The sequence below is a fragment of the Triturus cristatus genome, chromosome 2_1 (assembly GCF_964204655.1).
Source record: "Triturus cristatus chromosome 2_1, aTriCri1.1, whole genome shotgun sequence".
Classification (NCBI taxonomy): Eukaryota; Metazoa; Chordata; class Amphibia; order Caudata; family Salamandridae; genus Triturus; species Triturus cristatus.
The window spans coordinates 1,031,221,255-1,031,245,716 of record NC_140581.1 but is presented as its reverse complement, the minus strand read 5'-3'; the positions used below and the strand labels follow the sequence as shown (position 1 = coordinate 1,031,245,716).

The window sequence follows — 24,462 nt, the reverse complement described above, 5'->3', positions numbered from 1 at the left end:
ATGCCTTTTATTTATGTTTTGAAAACCAAAACCTAAATAAAGGGCATTCTCATTTACAATGCCAATAGCTCAAACTGCTTAAATGTGAGACCTATTGCATTGCAAATGCTTGTTTATCACCATCAGGTAGCTAGATATAAAATAAACGAAAAATAAACGTAAAAAGTTGGTAATCAGTGGGAAATGCACTATAGTACATTATGAAACCCCTATTTAATACCCTGCAGACGTTTGAGTGTAACCAGAGAGCTACAGAATTAAATGTGGTTGGTGCAGTGGAGAATAGTGACTTGTGTCTTTTTTGTGCTACAATTCACCGCCTGTGACAGAAAGCACAGTGAATGTGCAAGTCATTATTTTATACTTGCATTACACACATTATAAGATAGACTGCTACAAACTGTGCAAATAGTTTTAGGATATAATTGTAGGAGAGTAGGATCTGCACTTATGTTGCCCCCGCTTTTTTTCCTGATGTATACACTGGTTACTGGCTATAGTCTGACTGGGTCCCTGCTAATCAGGGCCCCAGTCTCTCTGTTCTTTCTAAACGACTTGGTGTGCATATTAGATGCACTAGTGATTGGATACTGTGGTGCCTTATGAGCCCCTAGTATATGGTACCTTGGGTACCTAGGGCATAGGTACTTCTCAGGCCTACCAGGGGCTGCAGCATGTATTATGCCACCCCTGGGAAGCAGACTAAATCTGACACCACAGGCCTGTGTTAGCACTCCTCACAGAGATATAGGTTCCTATATCTCACCCTACACACACATATAAACCTATCAGCCACCCCTATGGCAGGCCCTATCAATCCTGAGGGCAGGGTGCGTGGTTTACAATGTGAGGGAGTGCCTCTGCCTGAGCAGGACCCCCCTGCAGCTACCAGAGTCTATTCTCTATGGCTGTTTGTGGATGCGGTTAAACCATATACTCTTAAGTGCATTAAAATGCCAACTTTGGAATGACTGCATCAAAACATGTCGTGTTAGGTGTCAAACAACTTGGAATCATACCCCCACATCAATCCATGATGTGGGAGCATGATCCCACCCTTCTAGAGGAGACAACATGTAAAATGATAGAAATCCTATGGAGCCCTGGCATCACAAAATGGATGCCACCAGCACAGACACTGGGCTGCCCTCCTGCTGCTGACAAACTCGCAGTGGAGGAAGCCCAACAAAAGGCATCCTGTCACAGGGAGGTGTCACCACCTTCCAGACAGGATTTAGTGTATTGGGGCTGGGTGGGTGCACTCCTAGAGTACTTTGAAGTCCTGCAATGGGGGAGCAGTAGGCCCCTCTGTGCATATGCCAGCTCAAACCGGTTCAGGGGCTACCTGCCCCTGCTCTGGGGTGAAACTGGACAAAGGGAAGTGGGTGTAACCACCCCCTCCCCTGACCCTCCTAGAGGAGTGGTCATAGAGCTAGTCCCTCCCCTGTCTTCACTATAAGCAAGCATGCTTTTACAACTCAGATAACCCTGAACGACGCTCTACAAAGAAGAATCCTGGCCCTTCGACGTTCCAATACCTTTGGAAGACAGAAGAATCTCCCTTGGCGTCAAGGAATGACTCCCCTGCTTGGCAGGCACCAAAAACCTTAATCAACGGTTGCAAACGTTCCCGTTCCTGCCGGAGTTCGAAGTCCCTGCAGCCCGGAAGTGGATTTCCTGACTTCTCGACGGCCATTGTGAGTCCCCAGCGAAGCTGTGGTGAGTGGACTCCACAAGTGACGAGGAACAGCAATACCCGGGGACCATGCACTATTGTCGAGTGCAAACCCTAAACAACGTTCTACGAACTTGTGCATTGGACCATTTGTGACCCAAGCCTCCAGTAGGTCTTGCACCAAAAATCAGCGGCCCACCCCGTCCCGAGTGACCGTGGGCTCCTGTGAAGCATTTCCTGAAGAGGCGTCTTCGCGATCACTTGCCTGTTGGCTAGTGGGTCCCCTGAAGACTATTCTATCGAATCAAAGGGCTCCCCTGGTTGCTCCAGGCCTGCCCTTGCTGGGTGAGTCCCTCAGACCGTGCTGGTCTGCACCATCGACTTTCTTCAGTCTACACGAGACTTGCAGTTGCCAAGGCTTGTTTGCGCCAATCCGGTTGCCGACACCGCCATCAGCTGCAGACGTCGTGGGACACTCCAAATACAGCCGCTGGTCATCATCGATCTCTCCTGGACCTCGTGAGCGAAGAGTCAAAACCCCATCGACTACCTGAAATCACCCGACATCCGTGGTCATCCATCTTCCTGGCCACCGGTCACTGGCAAGTGACTTTGAACACTGTCCCTTCAATTTTCAGGTCTTCATCTTGAATCCAGGCTTGGATTCCTCCGGAAACTTCTTCAGACGACGCAATCAGCAAGTCTTCTTTGGTCTCCATAGAAAACAGCAACGCGACCCGACACCTATGCACCTGGCTTCCCTGGGTGAGGTAACTCGTGCACTCCGGTGCCCAAGTGTGTGTTGGCCCTCGAAGTACTTGCCTTATAATTGGCTTGCTTGTAGTCTTCCTCGAAGTACCCTAGAACTTTAAAAATCTAACTGCGATTTGCACCATTATAACCAATAGGGAACCCGCGGCTGTGTTCACACACTGCACGCGTCTCCCGTGGACCTGTTACTTACCTGCTAACACTGCAGTAGTGAAGCCCCAGCGATGCCCTAGGCCTTATTTTGCAAGTCAACATCCTTATACCACTTTCTTAGTATATGGTCTGGTACGCCCCTAGGGCTCCAGACATATTTGTGCTTAATTTATTGTGAAACATTGACATTTGAATGTGTACCTGGTTTCTAATCTCATAAAGAGATTTGTAGAGAGTGTCTAGTAATAAATACATATATATTTGATATATATACACCTGTGTGGTGTCCTTTCATTTGGTAATTCAAGAGATTATAAGGTAAAACAAGCTGCTTTACGTTCCTCTGAGACTTAGCCTGAAGGCTGCTCTCCACAGCTACCACTAGGATGGCTTTCTTTAAAAGGTTGTCTTAAACCTATCTACCATAAGAGTCGAATTGGACTGGTGCAAGGTGGCCACTATAACTAGTGACCAGCATGTGCCAGGCCAACTTCTCACAATAATGGAGCTCCCAAAGTTAGAATTTAGAAATACCAGACCATAAGTAATGCCTTTATTTTGCATAACTTCATGGCCCGGTTGTTAGCTCTTTGCACTGCCACTAAATAAAAAAAAAACAATAAACACATCTTTGCCATCACCGTGCTTCAAGCGATTAAAGCCAGAATCTCTCCCAAGCACCCTTTACATTTGCAGATTAACTCCGAGGGCACAATTGCATTACATTCAGGCAAGCAGGCACCCTGGCACGAATGCTTGTTTGAAGGATCGTTTAACCGGTCTGCTGGGCCTCTTTGTTTCACAGCACATTACACTCATTTAACTTCAGCTGAAGCTTTTTAACGATTGGAATTAAGTCTTGGGTAGCTGTCCTTGTCCTAAAGGAAGAGCACATGTTCTGGATTTCGGCAGAAGTGAGGTCTGGAAATGGGCGAGCCCCTTCCCAGAACTCCACATCCCCCCTCTGGGGGTCGCGCACCAGAGATTGAAGACCTCTGCCCTATGCAGTGAATTTCTCCTGTGGGATAACATTATCATGTTCGAGGCTCATGCCTCAAATCTGACACCTGTCATTTTCTACTGTTTCTAATTTATATACATTGGATAACATCTAAAGTACTTACCCGATTACTAAGTTTTTTTTATGTCTAAAATGTTATAAAAATGTTATTTTTATAAGTTGGTCTGTAGTTTCTTCTTGAACTGTGTCATTTATTGACGGAGTGTGCAGCAAATGCTTAACACTACCCTTTGATAAGCCTAAACTGCTCGCCCACACTACCACAAAAGAGCATTTGGGATTATTAATTTAAGCCCTGTAAACCAATAAGGGTTGTCTGTACTTTCTTCAAAGTGTACCTCTTTTTAGTACACTACATAAAGTCAGCTTTCTACTATCACCAGAAGTCAAGATCTATCATTGTACCACTTGATTATCAGGTATGACTGTTAGTACTCCAGTGCAGTTGAATGTCAGCAGAACAGTTTAGTCCTTACCTGATCAACAGTTGCCACAAGGTGTGTTCCCAGGTGTTTCACCAACTCTTGAAGGCAGTCTATTTGTCATTGTCGTCTTGTGACTTCCATCACTTTTTAATTTCTTGACTTGCCTCCTCTTTCTCTGAGGCAGACTTGGGTCTAACCACTGTTCACAGCTCCAAGGTTGCCTTGTCATGATAATGAGAAGCTGTAGTGCAAAATAATTGGTTGTAAAACCAGGATCCTATCCAGTATGCTTCTCCATGTCTAAACTTGTGCAGTAGATTACAGCTGGTTGTGGAGTCAATTCACCTCACTACATTGTCTAATTGGTTTGGGATTCTATTTAGGCAGAAACTGGAGGCCTAATTCACAGGCGGGCGATAAGGAATAAAACCCCAAACATGCTCTCCATGTTGCTTCCCTTACCAACATTAGTGCAGCCCCCAATTACACTGCTGGGTGTAGTTTTTGACCCCAGAGAGAATCTTTGAGTATCCTGGCACCACACCATCTTTGTTCGCTGTCTCTTATGCCATTGTGTTGACCGTTTTATTATTTATTTTTTTACACCTTCCTTGGTCAAGTCTACACTAGTGAGACTAGCACCTGAGCAAGACGCTCTTTTCTTGACCAGTTCCTCCTCCTAAATAGGCGGTTGTGTCCGCAACAAAGAAGTTTCATTTTCCTTAATTATTTTCTACCTTTCCATGAAGTAATAAAACCAAACTCTTTTGGTTCAGTGGCAACAATGTGCGGGACTACTTTGACTTGATTGGAGACTATTATGACCACATTGCTTGAAGTCATGAAAGAGCCCTTTTGAAATTTCCTTCAGTGCTTCTCGGTTAAATTTCGCTGAGCACAAGGAGGACTGAATTGAAGGAGGACATGTTATACTGGTACCAAGTCATAAGTGCAGCTGCAGTGTCGTCTGATTTAGCATTCTACTTGAAGACTTAGTTCTGCTTTACTGGTTTGCAGCCGAAAAATGCAACAGTTCACTATGAACCTTAGATTCTGTGGCAGTATTGTGAAGGTGGTCTGCCTAGCAAAGGAGGATTACATTCATGTAAGTCCTTCGAAAGGCGTTGATTCACTCTGGGTTTAAACCCCTCTGACAGCAGCAAAGACTGACCTATCATCAAAAGAACTCTGTAAGAGGAAAGACACAATGCAAGAATAACTGGAGATATTCAAATTCTAAATCCTAATTCTGTATCTTGCTTGGAAAGGGTCCTTTAAAGGGGTAACAATAGGATATTTGCATCTGTGTCCTTAATAGAATAGACCTATTCCTTCAGGCTAACTAGGAAGTTTTTTAATCTGTGTCGGGCTGGAAGTGATTACGCTTTCTTTAAAGCATACTTGCCTTCACCAGAGCCAAATTAGACATTTGCTTAAAGTAAAATCTTTTGTAGATTGACTCTGACGTCAAGTCTGCTGTTTGTAAAATTCTAGGTTTGCTTCTAATAAGTAGGCCGTATAGGACATGGCACTCCTGGTCGAGTGGGCACCTTATTTGGAAGTGTCAAGGCCCACCTTCTGCATTGCCCACTTCAACCACATACCCATAGTGGGTGAGGAGACTGCTTGTTGTGGTTTTGTAATGAGTCAACAATTGCTTAACCCACCTGGGTCTCTGTTCACATAAAACACTAGTATTCTTGCAGACATTTCACCACACATAACTTGGGAGAGTCAGGAATCACAAGATAATGGACTTTCTATGACTTCTTCTTAGTGTGATTGGAGATGGAAACCAGCCCATGTGGAGTAAAAGACCTACCTAATAAATCCAATGCACACAGATCTGAAATCCTCTTAAATGATACAAAGCATACTCTGTTTCATGAACAACTCTTTACCGGAAAAGTCGAAATTATCCGGCCAACTCATGAAAAGGTGTAGGACTTTGTTCACATCCCAGGTGTGTGTGTATTTGGGAGCTGAGGGGGTTAGTGTGAGAAAGTGCCATCTTTCTTGCATGGTATGCCCCCACTTTTTGCTGAATTGCTGAATGTACTTTGACTGAGTGTGCCCTGGACTCCTGCCAATCAGGTGCCCAGGGCCTATGTTCCTTCCCTAAAACAAACCAAACCCAAATTGGCAAACCCTGGCCACATGTCAGCCCCTGGTAAATGGTACCCTAGGTACCCAGGGCCTTGTGACCAGGGAAGGCCTCTAAGGGCTGTAGCACTCCTTGTGCCACCCTTAGAGGCCCAGTACCCTTACACACACACACTGCCTTTGCAGGCTGAGTGTTTGGGTGCAAGACAAAAACAAAGTCGACATGACACACATCCCTGTGTGCCATGCCCATCACCTACACTGCCATGGCATACATCAGCCACCCCTCTAGCTGGGTGCCTTATGCCAATGGTGTGGGCACAGGAGCAGGAGCCCTGTGCCCCTACAGTGCCCAGGTCCATTCCTGAGCACTAAGTGCAGTGCTGCCATTTAGGAGTACATGGTGCTGAGAGCTCGTCAAACACGAACTCCACAGCACCATAATGGCAACACTAAAGACTGGGAAGTTTGGTATCAAACTTCTCAGCACATTAAACCCACACTGAGGCCAGTGTGGGATTTAATGTACCCAGCACCCCAGAGGGCATCCTAGAGGTGTCCCCTTAAACCTAACCTACAATCCACGTCTGCTCTGAGGCTGCCTAGGCTGCCACCCAGCAGACATGTTGCTGGACCCCTGGGTAGGAGAGCCCCTGCTCTCCTGGGCCTGCAACAATGCACATCCTGGGTGAGGTGCTAAATCTCCTCCCCCAGGATGGGCAGGGAGAAGCTTCAAAGGCATGCCGCCTCTGTGAGCTTCCCCAGGCCACTGCAACCCCCCACTCTGACGGGAAGCTTTGGCCGGAAACCCCAAATACGGACAGGGGTGTGCCAGCCTGCCAACCCCACCCCTCAGGTGGGGGAGGAGAGGTGAAGCACATCTCCGGGCTCTCGCCATCTTGATGATGGGGAGCCCTACCCTATCAGGACTAAGCTACTGCCCCCCCCTCTCCCACAGGAGAGAGGCAGGATAGGGGGTGTACCCACCCCAGGACAGGGACCCATTGGTAGGTGCCCTTCACCTACCTGTAACGCCACTAAATCTAGTATTTAGGGGCACCCTGAACCTTCCTTCCCCGGACTCCAGATTAAAAAACTACAAAGAAGAGCAAGAAGAAAAAAGACCTGCCCTGCAGCTGCTAAAAAGAGGAAGACACCAACTGCTTTGGCCCCAGCCCTACCGGCCTGTCGACCCTCGAACCTGCTCCTGCTCCAACCCGGCATCTCTTGTGGCCAGCAACCTCACCAACCCTGGAGGACCTGGCTACCTTTTGGCTCTAAGCCCCTTGGTCTCCCATGAGTAGAGGCTCTACTCAAAACCTACCTCTAATCCCTGGCAGCAGCACGGAACCACGAACCCAGCACACACTGTACCCGCCAAGCCTGGCCAGTGCCGGAGTGAACAAAGAGCACGAGGACGACCCCACGGCGACTGTGACCCCGAGTCTGGCACCCAAGGACCTCCCTCGACACTCCTGAAGAAGACTGCAGCCTCAGAACAAGGTGCCCCCCCTACCTCGATCAACAGAGGGTAAGAATTCCCGACACCAAAATGCACCCCTGCACGCGGCGCCCCGTGGCCCCCTGTGCCCAATCCCGGGGTATCTACTTATCCTCCCAACTACCCAATTTACCTCTCGAAGTGGTGGTGGCACCTGACGAGTCCTCGTCCCCAAGCTTGCAGTCTTTTTCTAAACCAGAGATTTCCCATTGAAATCAATTGAGCACCCGAAGGCTCAAAAGCACCCTGCACCCAGCCTCCCGAGTGGCCCTGGCAGTGAAAACTCTACACCTACCTACTTCCCCACTTGCCCTGAATAAGTGACCGGGAGCCCAGCTCCCACAGCCGTGTGGCTTGCCAGTTAGCAGCCACCAACCAAGGCCCCCCTATCCCTCTTAGGATAACATTGGGCCTAACTCTCTCTGCACCCAGCCACCCTAGAGTCGCTGAGGGTGAACCAACTGTACCTACCTGACCCTGGGGGACCCCTGAGTCTATGCCCAGAACCTCAACTCTGCCAGTCGAGTACTTACCCTTAAACCGATAACTCTATTTTCCTCATAGGGTAACATTGACTGGCTTTTATTCACCTGCTCTTAGGTGAGCTCCCAGTGCTGGATCTTGGTGCCCAGCACTGACTCTGAAAAATACTTAAAACTGTACTTACCCGTAACCCAATTTTCTTCCATAGGAAATCATTGACTGTTTTTCTGTGAAATTTCTTTTAAGTGTCGAGTTCTGCAATCTTTAAATATTCTTCAAAAATCGTATAGTATCTGAAAACGTAATTACTTACCTGTTTTGGATAAAGGTCCCAGTACTGAGTCTAGGCACCCGTACTGGATTACAAAAGTAACGAGAACATACTGTACCTGCAACTTGAATTTTCTTCCATAGGGAATCATTGACTGTTTTCTTTGAAATGTTTTCTAAGTGTCAACTTTTAAAATAGCTAAATATTGTTTAAAAATCATTACAGTAATTAAGTCGACTTTCATCACTTGATTCGGAGTACTGACCCAGGACTGAATCTAGGATCCAGTCCTGGAATTACAAAAGTAATCTAAAAAGTAATCTGTTGCAAATAACTTGAATTTATCATTGAGCTCAATGCATTGTTTTGTTTAAAATAGAGTTGCCTATTGCAACCACTTGTAACTGTTTACAAAAGTCAATTGCATATTGCAAAAGTATTTATATGAAACCTCTCATTCTGAGAAAGTATATTTTAAATCCAAGTGTTGGTTCTAAAATAAAACAAGCATATATTTTTTTATATATAAACCATTGGCCTAGAGTTCAATTATTGAGTGGGTGAGACAATTTGCTGACTGAGTGTGTACAACAAATACTTTACACTGTCCTCTGATACTGCCTTACTGCTCGACCAAGCTACCACTTTAGAGAGTAAGGTTATTTCTAACTTTAACCTCTGTTAAACCCTGGGGGACTGTGGACTCTGTACACCCTGTACCTATTAAGGGACAGTATATACAGAGTCACTTTCTCACAGTTAGAGAACGTGATATCATTTAGGAGTTTAAGAATGGGAGTGTGAACCAAACTAACCTGCTACTGGTATATACTCTGCTCAAATTGACGATCAAAATGAGTTGATGGTGGAGTACGCTCCTACCACCTACTGCCAGAAAATGTAATATGTATGCAGTGTCAGCCCCTAGGGATACATGTCTCCAAACGCCTTTCACTGATTTGTGCATAACGTGGGCTTAGCGCTTAGCTTGCTCTGCGTATTTGACAATAGGAATCACTGGCTTTTTGGCTTTTTAAACCTCCCTGGTTTTGTATTTAATTAAAAATATTTGGTTGGATTATCCCCTGATTTTAAACTTTAGGTCCCTTGCTTGCACTGTAAATTGGATTACTCACCGCTGTTGGGCGGGCCCATCTCCCGGTCTCTTTCGGAACGTCAGGCGGACCTCTTGGGAGGGCTACGTGACGCCTGCCGGCGCCAGCGCGCTTCTCGGACGCTCTAGCTGTCCGCAGGTCGATAGACGCTATAAGAGGGAGTCATGCAGTCGCGCAGCGGACTCGCGCAGCGGGATCGCTGGATATCCGCCGGAGTTACCCGTGAGTTCAGCCCGTCTGCGCCCGTCCGCGCTGAGGACGGGCTGTCGGGCGGGTTTGCCGTGGGGATTCCCTCTGTTCCGCATCGGGTGGTGAAGGAATATTCGTTAGGTGAGATTTTAGCTCTGAGACCTCTGCCCCTAGCGTGTCACCACTGTTGTTCTCCAGCGGGTATTAGACGCTCTCCTATTTGTTGCACGTGTAAGGTGGGGTTTCTACCCTCTGTTCCACTTAGGACGCACCCTCCTACCTCTTTAGGTACACGGACCGCTACTCAACCTAGAAAGGGCTTCCTGATTAACGCTAGGTCGCTCATTAAGAATAACACACAGTTTCATGAGTTTGTTAACGATAGACAACCCGACTGGGTATTCGTGACGGAAACTTGGGCTTCCGACTCCTCTGGACATGACCTATTATTGGCAATTCCCGATGGCTTTACGATATACAGACAGGACAGATTAGGACGTAGAGGGGGAGGGCTGGCAATTCTGTGTAGAACCTCTTTCTTTTGTACTATTAAAACTCTTTCTGAGCCCTCTGACTCTTTTGAGGCCCTATACTTTCGCATCTCATCCTCCCCTATAGTCTCCTTTACTGGTATCCTTGTCTATAGACCACCTGGTCCTAGAGTTAGTTTTTGCACAGACCTATTCCGAATTTTGGAGCCATTTGGCAAACCGCAGATTACCATTCTTGGGGAACTTGAATTTCCATTTGGATGACCTGGAAAGCAAGTATACGTCCCAGCTGATGGACTCGTTGGCAGCCTGTGAGTTTACTCAATTGGTGAAAAGTTCTACTCATCGAGCCGGTCATATACTAGATGGGGTTTTCACCAACGACTTTAGACTCTCAGCGGGCCCCCCTATCCCCCTGGCATGGTTGGACCACCTTGCGGTACCCCTTGAATTTGTAACCGCGGTCGAAGAGTTCCGTAATTCTGCCACTAGTAATAGAAGCTGGAAAAGGAGTTACAGAAACATTACTAATGAAGCTTTTACTCCTTTTCTAAGAGCTTTTGAGACTTCATCTGTGCGAGATGTGGATAAAGCGGCTCAAGAACTAGCTAGCTCCATCTCCAAAGCAGTTGATGTACTAGCCCCCGCCTCTTGGCGATATGTGGCCCGGCGGAAACCCTCTGCGCCCTGGTTTACAGAGTCTTTAAGACTTCTAAGACAAACCTGCAGATCTAAGGAAAGAAGATGGCGTAAGTCATGGGATGCCCATGATAGAGAGGATCATAAACGGATGTTGCGAACTTACAAAGCTAGAGTGATCAAGGAGAAACAGGAGTACTTCTCGAACCTGACGGTATCACTTTCCTCGCCTAATGAGCTGTTTAAAATCGTGGACTCTTTATGCTCTCTTCAGACACCTGATCCAGTTGTGAGTTCACAAGAGCTATGTAATAACATCTCCGATTTCTTTTATACGAAAATCTCGGATATTCATATGGCCTTGGAAACTCAGAGGAATAGGCTTGACGATCTCTCTCTCCTTGATATTAAGGCCTCAGAATCTTGGGGGAGAGCTCCGACTAAGTTTCTTTCTGTTTTTCCGCCACTTTCCCTTGAGGGACTAAATCTTTTACTAGACAGGACTAAGTCTGCCTCTCCTGTGGACCCTTGTCCATTAAAAGTTTTATAGGATTGTAGGGAGATCCTTCTGCCCCCACTGTTGGAGGTAATGAATGAGGCTCTGGCCCAGGGCATCTTTCCTTCTGTCTGGAAAAAGGCCATAGTGAAGCCTCTTCTTAAAAAATCTACCCTCGATCCCGGAGTTTTGAAGAATTTTAGACCAATATCCCTACTACCCGCTCCGGCAAAGATGCTTTAAGCTCATCTTAACCTCCATCTATCCTCTTTCCTTGACTCCTCTGAGTTCCTTGATAGTTCTCAGCATGGATTCAAGAAATTTCACAGTACCGAATCTGCCTTGACCATGGTGGTCAATAATATTCGCAGTAAGGCTGACTCTGGTCAGACGACTGTTTTGGTCCTGTTGGATCACACTGCAGCTTTCGATACCCTGTCTCCCTCTACCCTAACATCTCGGTTAAGGGAGGCAGGGGTGGCGGGTTCGGCCTTAAGTCTCCTTGACTCTTTTTTACATCTTAGAGAGCAAAGAGTCATGCTTGGAGATTTGGTACCCCAGGGGTCGGCCTTAAGTCCGACTCTATTCAACATCTATGTGGCCCCCCTTGCTAGATTGGTAAGATCACAGGGGATGGAGGTGGTGTCGTACGCCGACGACACGCAAATCATGGTGTCCCTAGCCCACTCTGTCGATGCTTCGGCGTCCAGTTTTAGGTCATGCATGCAGATGGTGGCTGAGTGGATGATCCTAAACTCCTTAAAATTGAATGCCGACAAAACAGAGGTCCTTGTTTTCGGTAAAGACCAGGACATCTGGTCCAATGAGTGGTGGCCCATATCTTTAGGAGCTTGCCCCTCTCCCGCCAAATCGGCTAGGAACCTCTGCGTTATTTTTGATACTGCGCTGTCTATGAATCTCCAGGTCAACAGGACGGTTGCCACCTGTTGGGGAGTCATCATGACCCTCAAAAGAATCCTTCATTATCTCTCCCCGCAGGCACGCAAGCACAGTGGTCGCACTGGTGGGTTCCAGTCTGGATTATTGCAATGCATTATATGAAAAGATCAATAAATGCCTTATTCAGCACCTTCAGGTTGTGCAGAATGCGGCCGCCAAATTTGTTTTGGCACTCCCAAGGGGCGCTTCCGCGACCATGGCCAGGAAGAACCTACATTGGCTTCCTATCCATTACAGGGTCTCTTTTAAACTTCTATGCCTTACGTATAGAGCTCTTTTGGCTGGTCCCTCGGATCTCTGCTTACCCGCTACATTCCCAGTAGACGTCTCCGCTCCTTAATCAGTTGGTAGTCCCTCGTTTCAAAAAGATCAGATGGGGCAGCAGAGCTTTTTCCATTGTTGCCCCGCTGCTCTGGAATACTCTCCCTTTGGAGATTAAGTCCCAACCAACCTTGGTCCTTTTTAGGAAGGCACTCAAGACCTGGTACTTTACAAAGGCCTACCAGTAAGTTTCTTATTTTTGATCTGGTTTTTTGGTTAGGCGCCTTGACGCCCATTGGGCATAGTAGCGCGATATAAATCTGTTTTCATTCATTCATTCATTCAACTGCTCCAGGCAGACATGTCTTTTATTGCTCCCTGGTGCCCAAGCATGTGCCATTAACGAGGAAGTCTATCCCGAAAGGCCTGGCATCTGCCATTGTTGCCTGAGATCTTCCAGACCATCAGGGTAAATAGAATGTCTCGAACTGTTTTATGCACTTCTCTTGGACCTTTTAGAATTTCCTGGAAAAATGGGAGCACCACTGGGCAATTGCTCGACATCTCCAGAATAAGAGGGCAAAACTGCTGAGTTCTCCAGAGTGGAGTTGCATGGAACATCCACGCCGTTGCCGACTGACCTGTGTTGGCACTTTTGTAATCCTGATAAATGGTGGAGAGGAATATTCAACCCTTTACTCCAGTTTTGAAGAAAGCATCATCCTCTGTGGTTTCAGGGTCTGGTCTACAGCTGTAGAATTGGGGCACTTGCTCATTCAGTCTCAAAGCAAAAAAGCTCCTGTGCGGTGTGCCTTATCTCTGGCAGAGCAATAGAAAATCTTGTGGCTGCAGCCTCTAATGGCTGGAGTTCTTCAGGAATCGTCAATTCCAAATCGCTATTGTGTTGGATCTTCTTGGTAGGTGGATTACTGACACATATCTCCTTTTCAAGGCAGTACTGCCAAACGTCAATGGCAATCTCTGCTGGTGCCCTGGATCTTGTACCCCCAATTTGGTGACATATTGCACTGCTGAGAGTTTCTCCAGTGTCTGCAATATGCAACACTTCATCCTGGTCATAGGCTGCGAATTGTGGAGGAACTTGCCAGTAGTCCAAAGCACTTGAATTGAAGATTCAGCTTCTTCTGGGACCACCACCATCCTACTGTGGGAATGTCCCTGCATCCGGCTCCCCAGCCCCACCGGCTCACATCTGATTGTGTCATCCTTTCAGTGGTGGAGCAGAAGACCGCTTGGCCTTTCCACACCTCCATGTGGTTTAACCGCCAGCTCACCTCTCTCCTGGCTTCCTTGCAGGGTAACTCCAGTGTTGCTTCTTGGAAGTCGATGGTAAATCTAAGAAATTCCATCCTGGGACTTTAGAGCGAATTCTATTTGGAGAGATTGATGCTTAATAGAAAGTGATTCAGAAGTTTAACTGCCATCTGGGATTGTTTCAGTTGTGTGCTTGTCCTGAGCCATGAGCATCATGTTTAAGTAATTATCAATCTGCACCCTGTGGATGCAATAAAGCCATGACTGGTTCCTACCGCTTCGAGGTGCAGCACGGGCTGGACACCTTGAATTCTTAAACTTGATTCTTCAAGAGAAACTGAATAAACCTCCAGTGAGGAGGGAAAATCTCTATCGACAGGTAGGCATCCTTCAGATCCAACCTGATTAACCAATTTCTTTGCCTGAGAAGGCCCCTCAAAATATGAATGCCCTCCATCACGAAATGCCTGTGTATTGAGCAATTATCTAATTCGCGATGGTTGATAACTGGAAGAACTCTTTTCTTGCTTGCAACAGATATATTGCTTAAGAACCCTTTTGGGTGATGAAAGGATTTCTCGATGGCACCTTTGTTCTGTAGATCTTGAACTTTCTGGTCTATTAGATTGCAGCCTTCCTTTGATAACGTGAGGGGTTGTTGCCTTACATGTTGCTTCTTGATGTCCCAGAATACTGCGTGGAATACCTGCACCATCTGTATTATCCATGCGTTAGTGGATATCTCCTCCCATTTGCTCAGGCATTCTGCTGTTCCTGCCACCCCATGTCATACAAGGGAAGTATCTCTTGTCTGTAATAGCTAGCTCAACTGCATCCTCAACTGATCTTGCTTGGAGGGGAAGAACGGCTAATATCCCTTTTGCTCGTTCCAGTCGGCACGCATGGGACCTTGGGGTTGAAAACCTTTTTGAGCTAAGACTGCACCTTATCTAGGGTCGTGAAGGTCTGTACGAATTTGGGCAAATCTTTTACAAAGGTGTCCCCCAAACAAGAGGACTTTTGCTTCTGGACCAGCTTCAGTAGATGCCAACTTTCTAAGCTTAGGATCAAGGTGAAGAAGGCAAGAATGACCGTTGCTCTGTCAAGCGAGCACATTTTGCATTTCCCAAAAGGCAAATCACCCTTGGAGCTCAACCTGTCGATTTCTCAGTCTATAGCAGCGCCTGTTCTTTTGGCGTACCCCTCCATTTCCATTACGTTGGGGATGGGGCCAGAAACATCAAGAGGTCTATCTTGACAAGAGCACTGAGATTTAGTGACACTCCTTATGGGTTCTTTAATGAGCTTACCAATAAAGGGTACCATAGTATTGTTCAGATTGGGCATGGTTGCAACTTAGTCCTCAATGGAGGGTCTGGGACCTTCAGCCTTCCATTTGTTACATACTTCCTCATGCAAGGGTTGCCTTAGCCCCTGCTTGAGGTAGTATGCAACGTTGGATGATAGGCTCCCACTCCGAAGAGACTGATGTTTTAGGGATCAAAAATCTGATCATGCTCATCTGAGCTCATGGCAGTATTGGCTTTCAGTTTTAGGTCTTGCCTGGCGTTAGCAGCGCATGCGCTGCTCTCGCCATTCGAGGGCTTCTTGGAATCCATACAGTTCCAGAAGTTGTTTCTGCTCCACCCCTAAATTTCATTGGTGAGCGTCATTTACAGTCATTAATAATGCCGAACAGAGTGTGAGCATTGTACCGGAGGCTTTTCAGTCCCTTCTGGTTACCGCCTTGTCCTCTTTTGCCCACGCTCACCGGGATTGGATCGGTCACTGGCGGCGTGAGACGGTGGGTTTTATAATGACGGGCCTCACTTTTTGTTACTATTGCGTGCGTTCGCACAGCCGCGTGGCGACAGCTGTTTGTGTTCTTGTTTTCCCCTTTAATGTACATGGGTCGACGGCAGCTGCTCCCTTCGGTAATCTTGCATTGTCTCACTTTTCCATGTCCATGCTGTAATCTTTCGGTCGTGGCGACAGCTGTTTGTGTTCTCGTTTTCCCCTGCAAAAGTGTTTCCAATCCCCTTTACTGTACATGGTTTGACGGCAGCTGCTCCCTGTGGTAATCTTGCATTCTCTGTTTTCTGTGTCCATGCTGTAATAGTTCGGTCTCGCTGGCAGACTGCCTTTCTGCTCCCTGCCTGCTTTATGTCTGCGCTTCCTTCCATTAGCCCCCTGCTGGCACTTCTCCATCTCTGGTACACTTCCGCTTTTCGCCAGGGAAAGCCATGGCTCAGGCTGAGAACGAGTGTCACAGGCCAATTGAGGAATGCTTATTTACCCAAACTTTGTAGGGACACGAAGCCTAGGGACCTAATCCTACTCGGGGTATTTATCCACCCAAACGTTTTCGTTGCATTCTGATATTCGTTTTATCGCCGCTTCCATTAATAATGGAGGAGACTACAATACCAGAATGCACAGGAAGAGCATTGTTTTATGTGGCCCTCACCCAGCCAAAGCAAAGCTTGCGAACGTTCGGGCCATATCGTCTTGGTGTGCTGGAAAAAAAAAACTGTTTATTGTTCTAAGTTTCAGCTAATTTGATGTCTGCTAGCTTCCTGACGAAACCGATTTTCTTTTTTTATAGGCATGGGGAGAGCAGACGCCAAAACTCAAATCCAGTCCCCAGTTCTAAAGTCTGCAGCTCTGGGTGTTAACTCACACCCTCTTTCAAAATATTGCTGCGCTTCGGCTTTAGTGCGTTTGTCTGGGCGTGGCTGAGTTTTCCTGTAGTCGCCCTGAGGGGAGAGGGAGGGAGGGTGGGAGGTGGAGGACAGAAGGGAGTGACCGACGCTTACCCCATGTGTGACCTTGGTCTAAGTTACATCCCAGTTAAGTCACCGCACATTTTGGGAAGAATAATCCAAGTGTCTCAAGTTGGAAGTCTACCACACACAGAGGTGGTTTTATGCCATTGAAAGATTACTGCGAAATAAAGCTACATCTGGAGAATACAACTTTACATCAGTATGTAATTCCAAACGTAATGCATGTACATTCCAAAGTTTTTAAATTCTTTAAAACAAACTGAAAAGTTGTGCGACCAACAAAGCTATCCAGTGTTTTTGTTGATAATTGTATTATATTGGAATTATATAGCGCTTACTACCCCGACAAGGTGTCTACTCGCTTTATTATGTCTTTCTTGCTCCCCAGGAACAGTGAACGCAAGCATTACCTCATCGCCACTGATGCTTCCATTTAGATGGTTGTGAAATTGCCACTCACTCTCAATATTTCATATTGTCGCTTTGTGTGGTTGCCACTAATGTGAGCTGGCACCCAGTATACACCCAGTATAATGTGCTGCATGGCTAAACACTTATAAGGTCCCAAATGCGAGACCTGTTGGCTATGCCCATGCTTGTTTTTTTTTTTTTTTTGCACCCAACCTCTCCACCCCCACACCCCAAGGAATGCCAATTCCTGGATCATTTATACTTTGAGTTACCAGAGGAGTGGGTATCCGTATCGCTATGATCCTGGTCGGACCATTAAAGCCCTGAAGGGGATTATTCCGAGGAAATAAACAAAAACAAACATCTTGGGCATGCCTCTTCCTGGGAGAGGTGAGTATGGGTTGTCTGAAGCAAATTGTGCAGCTTTCCAAAGGATTCTGCTAGTTTCTTGAAGTGCCTGAAGCTCGGAACCCCACTTATGTTTCCACCTGCATCACAACAGTGCATCTGTGCCAGAAAACTACTAGAACCCTTGGGTCTTGGAGGCATTCAGGCACTTTTGCAGTGTCGTGGGCATGGTCCACTGATATGGACAAAATCTGGGTTCAAATCATGAGTGGGTCTCCTTCTGCTGGATGTAACCGCGGTAATCAGCCATCCTGTTCAATCAAATGTTGTGATAGGCCTATCTACCTACACCTCAATTGGTAATAGGGGTTGCTACCCTGACTGGCTAGGGACAACAATACGGAGGTATAACCAGTGATCTCTTCATAGCCTGAAGTAGTATGGCAGATAATGGGAAGCGGAACAATAATAGGACCTCCGGGTCAAAGCAGAAGCAGCCGGTACCCGAGGTAGGTCAGAATTTAAAAACTATGCTACCCTTTTTACCTAAAGTGGCTAATGCGACTCACACGCCCAAAGCAATCTGTCAGATTGCTCGTGGCCTTAATGCACTACCACTCACCTCTCCAGGTTTAGAAAGACGTGTGAGAACCTTCTCTGTCAGTGTGAGTTAGTTTCAGAAAAGCACGAACGACGACGTATTTGGGGGAGGTGAGGGGGATAGAGGTGAGTAAGACTGCTTTATGAACCCAGTGTTGGTCGAACCGCCTACTGGCAGCAATTTCTTTTGTGTCTGAGACAGTCGAATACTCATACAGAAAGCCATACAACTGTGTAAAACGAAGAAAGCCAAGGCGCTTATTTTAAGGCAGCTGTAAGCAGCAACGGAAGAGTACAGTGAAGGGATGATGTTGCATTATATAGTGACATGAACAATGTGATTGGCTCTAATGGTCACGTTTGATAACCTTTTATTAATGGAAATTGTACTTTTATTGATGGCTGCGGTGAAAAAGCAGTTAAGGAAGTTGAAGCATAATTGAGCATCCTGTCCTGACATAGAATTCCTCCACTATAGACTGTCCAGTTTTTGTTGAATTTTGACAGCATGTTACCAGTCCCAACAACTGCTTTGTCTAAAGGAAACAAATGTAATCTGTTTTACCACTAAATCAGAAGGGTCTCTGAGTTTTGTTTATTGATCTAGAATAGTTGACTTTGTAGTGTTTTATACACTTTAAAGTTCTTTTCTGATATTTCAAGTATCTTGAAACATAACTGCCAGTTTGTGATTCTTGCTTCCAATGTTAATTCGTTGCCACAGGGCTCGAAAAATCCACTTGACTGCTCGCATATGCGAGCGAAATTTAACGAGGGCGAGCTGTTTTAAGATCCTACTCGCCCTTTCTGGCGAGTAGGAAGACAAACTACATTTTGTCCTCTGTCTGTGAAAACGGAGTAAATGTGACAAGATAACAAGATTTAAAGGCATTTCTATTGCTCACAAAGTTAATGAGCAATACAGATGCCTTTAAATCTTGTTATCTTGTCACATTTACTCCGCTTTCAGAGATGGAGGTCAAGTAGGTTGCAGTTAGGTCGAGGAGATTTTTCAAGGTACTAGTCCTGCAGGACTAGTACAATATTTTGGATTTTTCGAGCCCTGTGCCATATAAACAGGTTTTTGATTTGGCATCCGTACATACTTAAACCAGTGAGTTGGTCCCTTTGGCACTCTACGAAGTTTTCAAATATAAATACCTGTTAAAGTAATGTTGTGAAAGTGGGACTGCATGTATGCGACTAGTGAAAGGTTGCAGCATACCAATGTATAGTGCATTGCTTTACATTTTCAATAAAACTTCACTGTTTGGTCTAATAGTCTTGATTTAATGCGAATACCAAAATTATTAATGAATTGTAAAAATACACACTGGTTAAGTTGTGTAGCATGTTCGAAGACCTTTATGTTATTTAAAAATCACTGCCTCCATCCTTGTGATTAGTTACCAGAACCCCTCTTTGCCCATCTACTACCATAATACAGACTCGCCTATCCTTTATCTGTTAATATTCACTGAAAAAAACAAGGTTAAAGTGATGTTATAGTTAGACCGTGTAATAGTTATCTCAGTAAAATATATAACTGGTGAATTTCTGTTGCTTTTAATTTTTTTTTTATTGCCCACGTGAGGTCACAATCCTCAATGTTCAGTGCAGATAAAAGGCTGTGTGTAGGAGGAGCTTGGTTTACCTATGGGTGTTTATGCTTTACATTGTTTCCTCCCATTTAGTACTGCCTTTCATATAGGAAATGCTATACTGGTCTATTAAGTAAGTTGGATGATCTCAGTGATGTCTTCAATGATATTGGACACGTTTTGATTGGTGCAATAGGCGAGGACATGAGCAATGCATAGTGGGGTGCAAGTTATAGTTTGCTCAGTAAACTAACAGATTCTTTTCTGTAGCTTTTTTGTTTTTAAAACATTTTTTTATTTATTTCAAAGCCTAACTATGTCACTTTAACCTTTTTTTTTTTTTATATTTTTTTCTCTTGATTTTCCAGGATTTTTAAAATATAATTTTAATCCCAACTCTGCCACTGAGCATATCTTTTGAGCGTGCACAGTAGAAAGTTGGATGTAGCGCCTAGACTCTATGCTTGACCCAAACCTCCAGCGGTGTGGGATTGGCCCAAGCCCTGCGCTCAACCCCCCCCCCCCCTCCCCCCCCCCCCCATGGGCGTTCAGCCCACCATACCCCAACTCTGTGCCCTTTTATCATATGCATATTTCTTTTCACAAGTTTATGGCAGTGACGCTGCGAGAAATATGGTAGCCGTGATTAAGATGTTGGGGCCAGCCAACCAGATCGCGCTCTACCAAGAGACCATGCCAGCCAATCTAAATGCTCTTATTTTTTTAAATATTCAGTGCATAAAGGCCACATGTATGGGAGTACCATATTTCGAATACACATGGCATGGTAAACTTCTGTTAATTCAGACGTAGCACTGAACCAAATTCTTCTACAGCTGACTGTCCACTATCCTAAACGTGCACAATGAGCACATGTTTGTCCTGGGTCAGGAGAGGTGTCGCCAAGGAGACCCCTGACAGGATTCCTCTATCAAGCAAAAAAAAAAAAGTCAAATATCACTAAGAGAATTTGCAGTTTTTATTGCAGATTCCCGTATTTTGGAATATGAAGGATTGAAAAATCTATCACAAATGTTGAAGCGCTCGAAAAAGTTCGAGCCCTGAAGAAGCGACAAGGTCGCTAAACGCATATTGGCTGTATTTAGGTTTTTGTCATCAGTCATTTGAAAGTGAAAACCAATTAGTTGATCAGAACTGTTTAACAGAAGTTTGGATTTCAGGAGCCTTTTTGAGTTGGAGAAAAGGACTTTATTTTGAAGATCGTTTTATTTCATTGGAACTTATAATTTTATCATATTTTTCTGCATGTTGACTTGTATTTTTTCAATTTCAGGAAATTCATAAGAAAGTGATGTCCCTCCAGTTCAGTGAATGCCATACCAAGATCCGTCATGTGGATGCTCATGCCACCTTAAGTGATGGTGTTGTCGTACAAGTCATGGGTGAACTTTCAAACAGCGGCCAGCCAATGCGGAGGTTTATGCAGACTTTTGTTCTCGCTCCAGAGGTAAGTAGCAGTTTATGTAAATCTATAGTACCTTGCTGTACGACAGTGGACTTTTAATTATTAAAATGATGGTTGTCCACCACTAATAATAAAGTTGAAAACCTTTTAGGTTCAGATAAAAGGTTTCAATAATTTAAACCTGAGCTCAACCCCTGTTAGCTAAGTCACAGCGCAGATGGGCTTATCTTAATAAGAATGTGTAACACATTTAGACATACCAAAGCAGTTAAAAGGTCAAAAACACAACACCGTAAGATTCACACTCTAATAAAAATAGATTACTATTTAGTAAACCATGGCAAAAATCCAAACAAAATTCCAGTTTTAAAATATTTGAGAAAAGGTGCTAGGAAAAAGTAAGGCATCAATCTGTATGTGGCGTACCAGAACGGAGCATGGTTTCAGACCCATTGTGATGGAACTCGGGTCGAATACACCAAGCAGATTTCTCCTGATTATAATGTTACATTCTGATTTAGTCTCTGAAATGGAAGTCCAGGGGCAAGGCAGCACGCTGTATCTGTCAAAGTCCCTTGGAAATCTGACAGATATTAAGCAAGATTCCCTTGAAACTGTTGGTTTTGGCAGAAAAAAAGCTCAGAGTGGGGAAAAGTTACATTGTACATACAGGAGAGTCCTTGCTTTGGCTAGATACTTTTGGCGCCTTCACTGGGTGAAGGTTTATGCCTTCACACGTAGTCTCATCTTTGGAGCTCGGATTCCTCCTGTGAGGCAAGGCAGCATACTGTTCGGGGAAGGTCATACCGAAGTCAGATAAGCCTGCCACGAGGGTCCGTTGAACTGGACTACGAATGAGACCTACCTGATTTCTTGCCCAGTGACGTTTCTGCTTGGGTAGATATATTTTGGTGTTGGTCTAGAATAGGTCCAACCTTTTTAGAGATTTCAGAATAAGTTCTTCAGGATACAATTAAGGCTCCCAGGACCAGCACTTAGAGGTCAGAACTCACTCCATCAGAGGCAACCTGCAGAGTTCAGTCCTCTTCCAGTTGCAGCAGGTCAATCCAAGAAAAAGGCCTCTTGCAGCTTTGAATGTCCCCTGTAGCCACACAGGAGTTCACCCAACTTGGAGTCAACTTCTTTGTCCTGGGTGCAAAGGGGAGAAAGTTCAGCCCTTCAGGTTTCAAACAGCAGGTGTAGTTCTTTTGTTGTTTCCACAGGTCCAGAAATTGTTTTGAGAAGCTCTGGGTTAAGCTCCAGCTTTATAGGTTTCACTAGCCAGTGGGTGGGGGTGATTCTGGAACACCCCCTAACCGATGCTTAAATAGTTTCTAGGGCAACCCTACCCACTTATTCAGCCCACCCAGAATTAATTACTGTAGGTGGAATTGAAGGTGGTTCAGGCCTTCTGTCGTTGGATTTAGCTTGTGTGCTAGTCAGGGGTATGTCTAGCTAGAGGAGCAGTCACCTTCTCCTTAGCTTAACCAACATGGTTCCGTGACAAACTCCCTCTCCCAGTGTGCTAGTGCTCAATTGGCTACTGAGGGCCTAAAGAGCAGATTTCCCTTACTCAGGTTTCCCTTACACTGTTAATTTCAAGTAAACGAAGTTCCTAAAACCTCCCCAGCTTCCCTTTGTGAGTTGATGTGTAGGCAGCATTGCCAGTACCCCCAAATATCCTGAAATGCATGTCTGCGTGCACCAACATTAGTGAAAACTAAAGACTTTCAACTAAAGTGAGTGTTATGTACTGCATTTACCACAGGGCAGCAGGAGACATTGTGTGTGGTATGCCAGGTAGTGTGCACCCTCCCCTTTTGAGTTGATATGAATCACCTTCCCTACACCCAGACCATCCTGTCATCTGGCCTAAGCCATAGTACTGCTCTGGGTGCAGTTTTCACACCTCATTAAGGCGTGACAAGTTATCTACTGGCAGGCTAATGTGGATGGACCTCCAGGGGTTTCTGGCAGGAAAATGGTAACTTTCTAAAAGTCACTTTTCTTAAATATTTATGAAAAATGTAACCGGACCCTTAAATTGGATTTTTAAGAAACATAAAAAAATACTGGTTGAACTGCTTTCGTAGCTTGTCCCAAACACAAGATAGAGCTTATATTTGAATGTGGACTGTTCCTCATATGACATCCTGAGCTTTCCAGTGAGAATAGCTTTTCGCGGCTTGGCACTGAAAGCACATGTAACTTTGAATGTCTACATGTCCCACTTTTGAATACCATGCACCTTATCTTTTGGACTAAAAGGCCTACGTAGTGATTACTTTATATTGTTTAAATGCTCACCCCACCCCTTCTGAAGGGTTATTTTGACATGGCGGGCTGCAGGTTTAAACTGCAGCAGTGAGGCTACAGAGGTTGACATAAAGCCATGTTTTCCTTGTCACATTAATGGTTGGCAAGATAAGTGCTGCAGTTCATAGGTGAAAGTTAAGTTGTCGTGCAGTGGGTGTAGTTTTTCCACCATATACTATGGCTTTACAGAGTTGTATATGCCAATCTGGGGTTGGCCAATTGTAACATGTTCTAGGGGTCTGAGCGCATACAGTAGGCCCTGGACAGAAGTGCCACCGTTTACAAAGTCTAAAAAACAGCAATAAAATTCATGCAAAAAATGTGGCTGTCCACATACAGGGTAATTTTCTCACAATTGCCTATTCAGCTTCTCACCTTGATTTGATTAAACGCAATAAACAAGTGTTACAACTTTTCTCACTAAACTCCTTTCTGTGCTTTAGCACTTTAGGATTCATCTCCTTTGCTTTGACATAGTGAAGACAGTTGTAGTTGTGCAATATTTTAGCCCATTGTGCTTTGCAAACTTTTAATGGACTTTTATTTTCTGCAGGGGTCTGTACCAAACAAGTTCTATGTTCATAATGACATTTTCCGGTATGAAGACGAAGTGTTTGGGGACTCTGAAGCTGAGTTGGATGAAGGTATGTTAACGTTGTTTGTTTTATAATCTATAGACCTTCTGATTCTTCACAGTGCACAAGTTGGAGATCGGGATGATAATATTTTTTTTCCTCATTCCTATGTCACTGAGCATTAATAGATATAAGCAGTGCTCCTTTATTCAATGCAGTATTTTACATGCTAAAAACGAATCTTAGATTGAAATGTGTTAATTACATTGAGTACTTATGGTCAATTGGATGACATTTATATCAGCATTCTGTATTGGCTCCCTGGCTTCCAGTTAAATGTTCTATGGTGGGAATCATTAGACTGTCATCAGACTACAGTGCTTGGCATATCCCTAGTTATCAGTAGGTACTGCCATCTTTTACAGCAGTGAACTTTAGTGTTTTTGTATATATAGTAAAAGATTTTCACCAGGTAGTCAAACACAATACCACACTGGTAGCCTGATTTCAGATATTGATGGCAGGCTATTTGAGAACAGTAATTGAGTCAAAGCTCAATGTTTTAAGTGT

The 24,462-nt window shown here is 45.1% G+C and overlaps 1 protein-coding gene across 4 annotated transcripts in view; it reads left to right on the top strand.

Annotated features, from left to right (window-relative positions):
* The window catches only part of G3BP2 (G3BP stress granule assembly factor 2), a 265,334-nt gene that overhangs the window by 39,519 nt on the left and 201,353 nt on the right, over positions 1 to 24,462 (top strand). For all 4 annotated transcript variants that reach the window (XM_085635242.1, XM_085635228.1, XM_085635234.1 and 1 more), the window contains exons 4-5: positions 20,870 to 21,043; positions 23,871 to 23,961. In XM_085635242.1, coding sequence (XP_085491368.1) covers positions 20,870 to 21,043; positions 23,871 to 23,961 — 265 coding nt within the window. The remainder of the gene's footprint in view (positions 1 to 20,869; positions 21,044 to 23,870; positions 23,962 to 24,462) is intronic.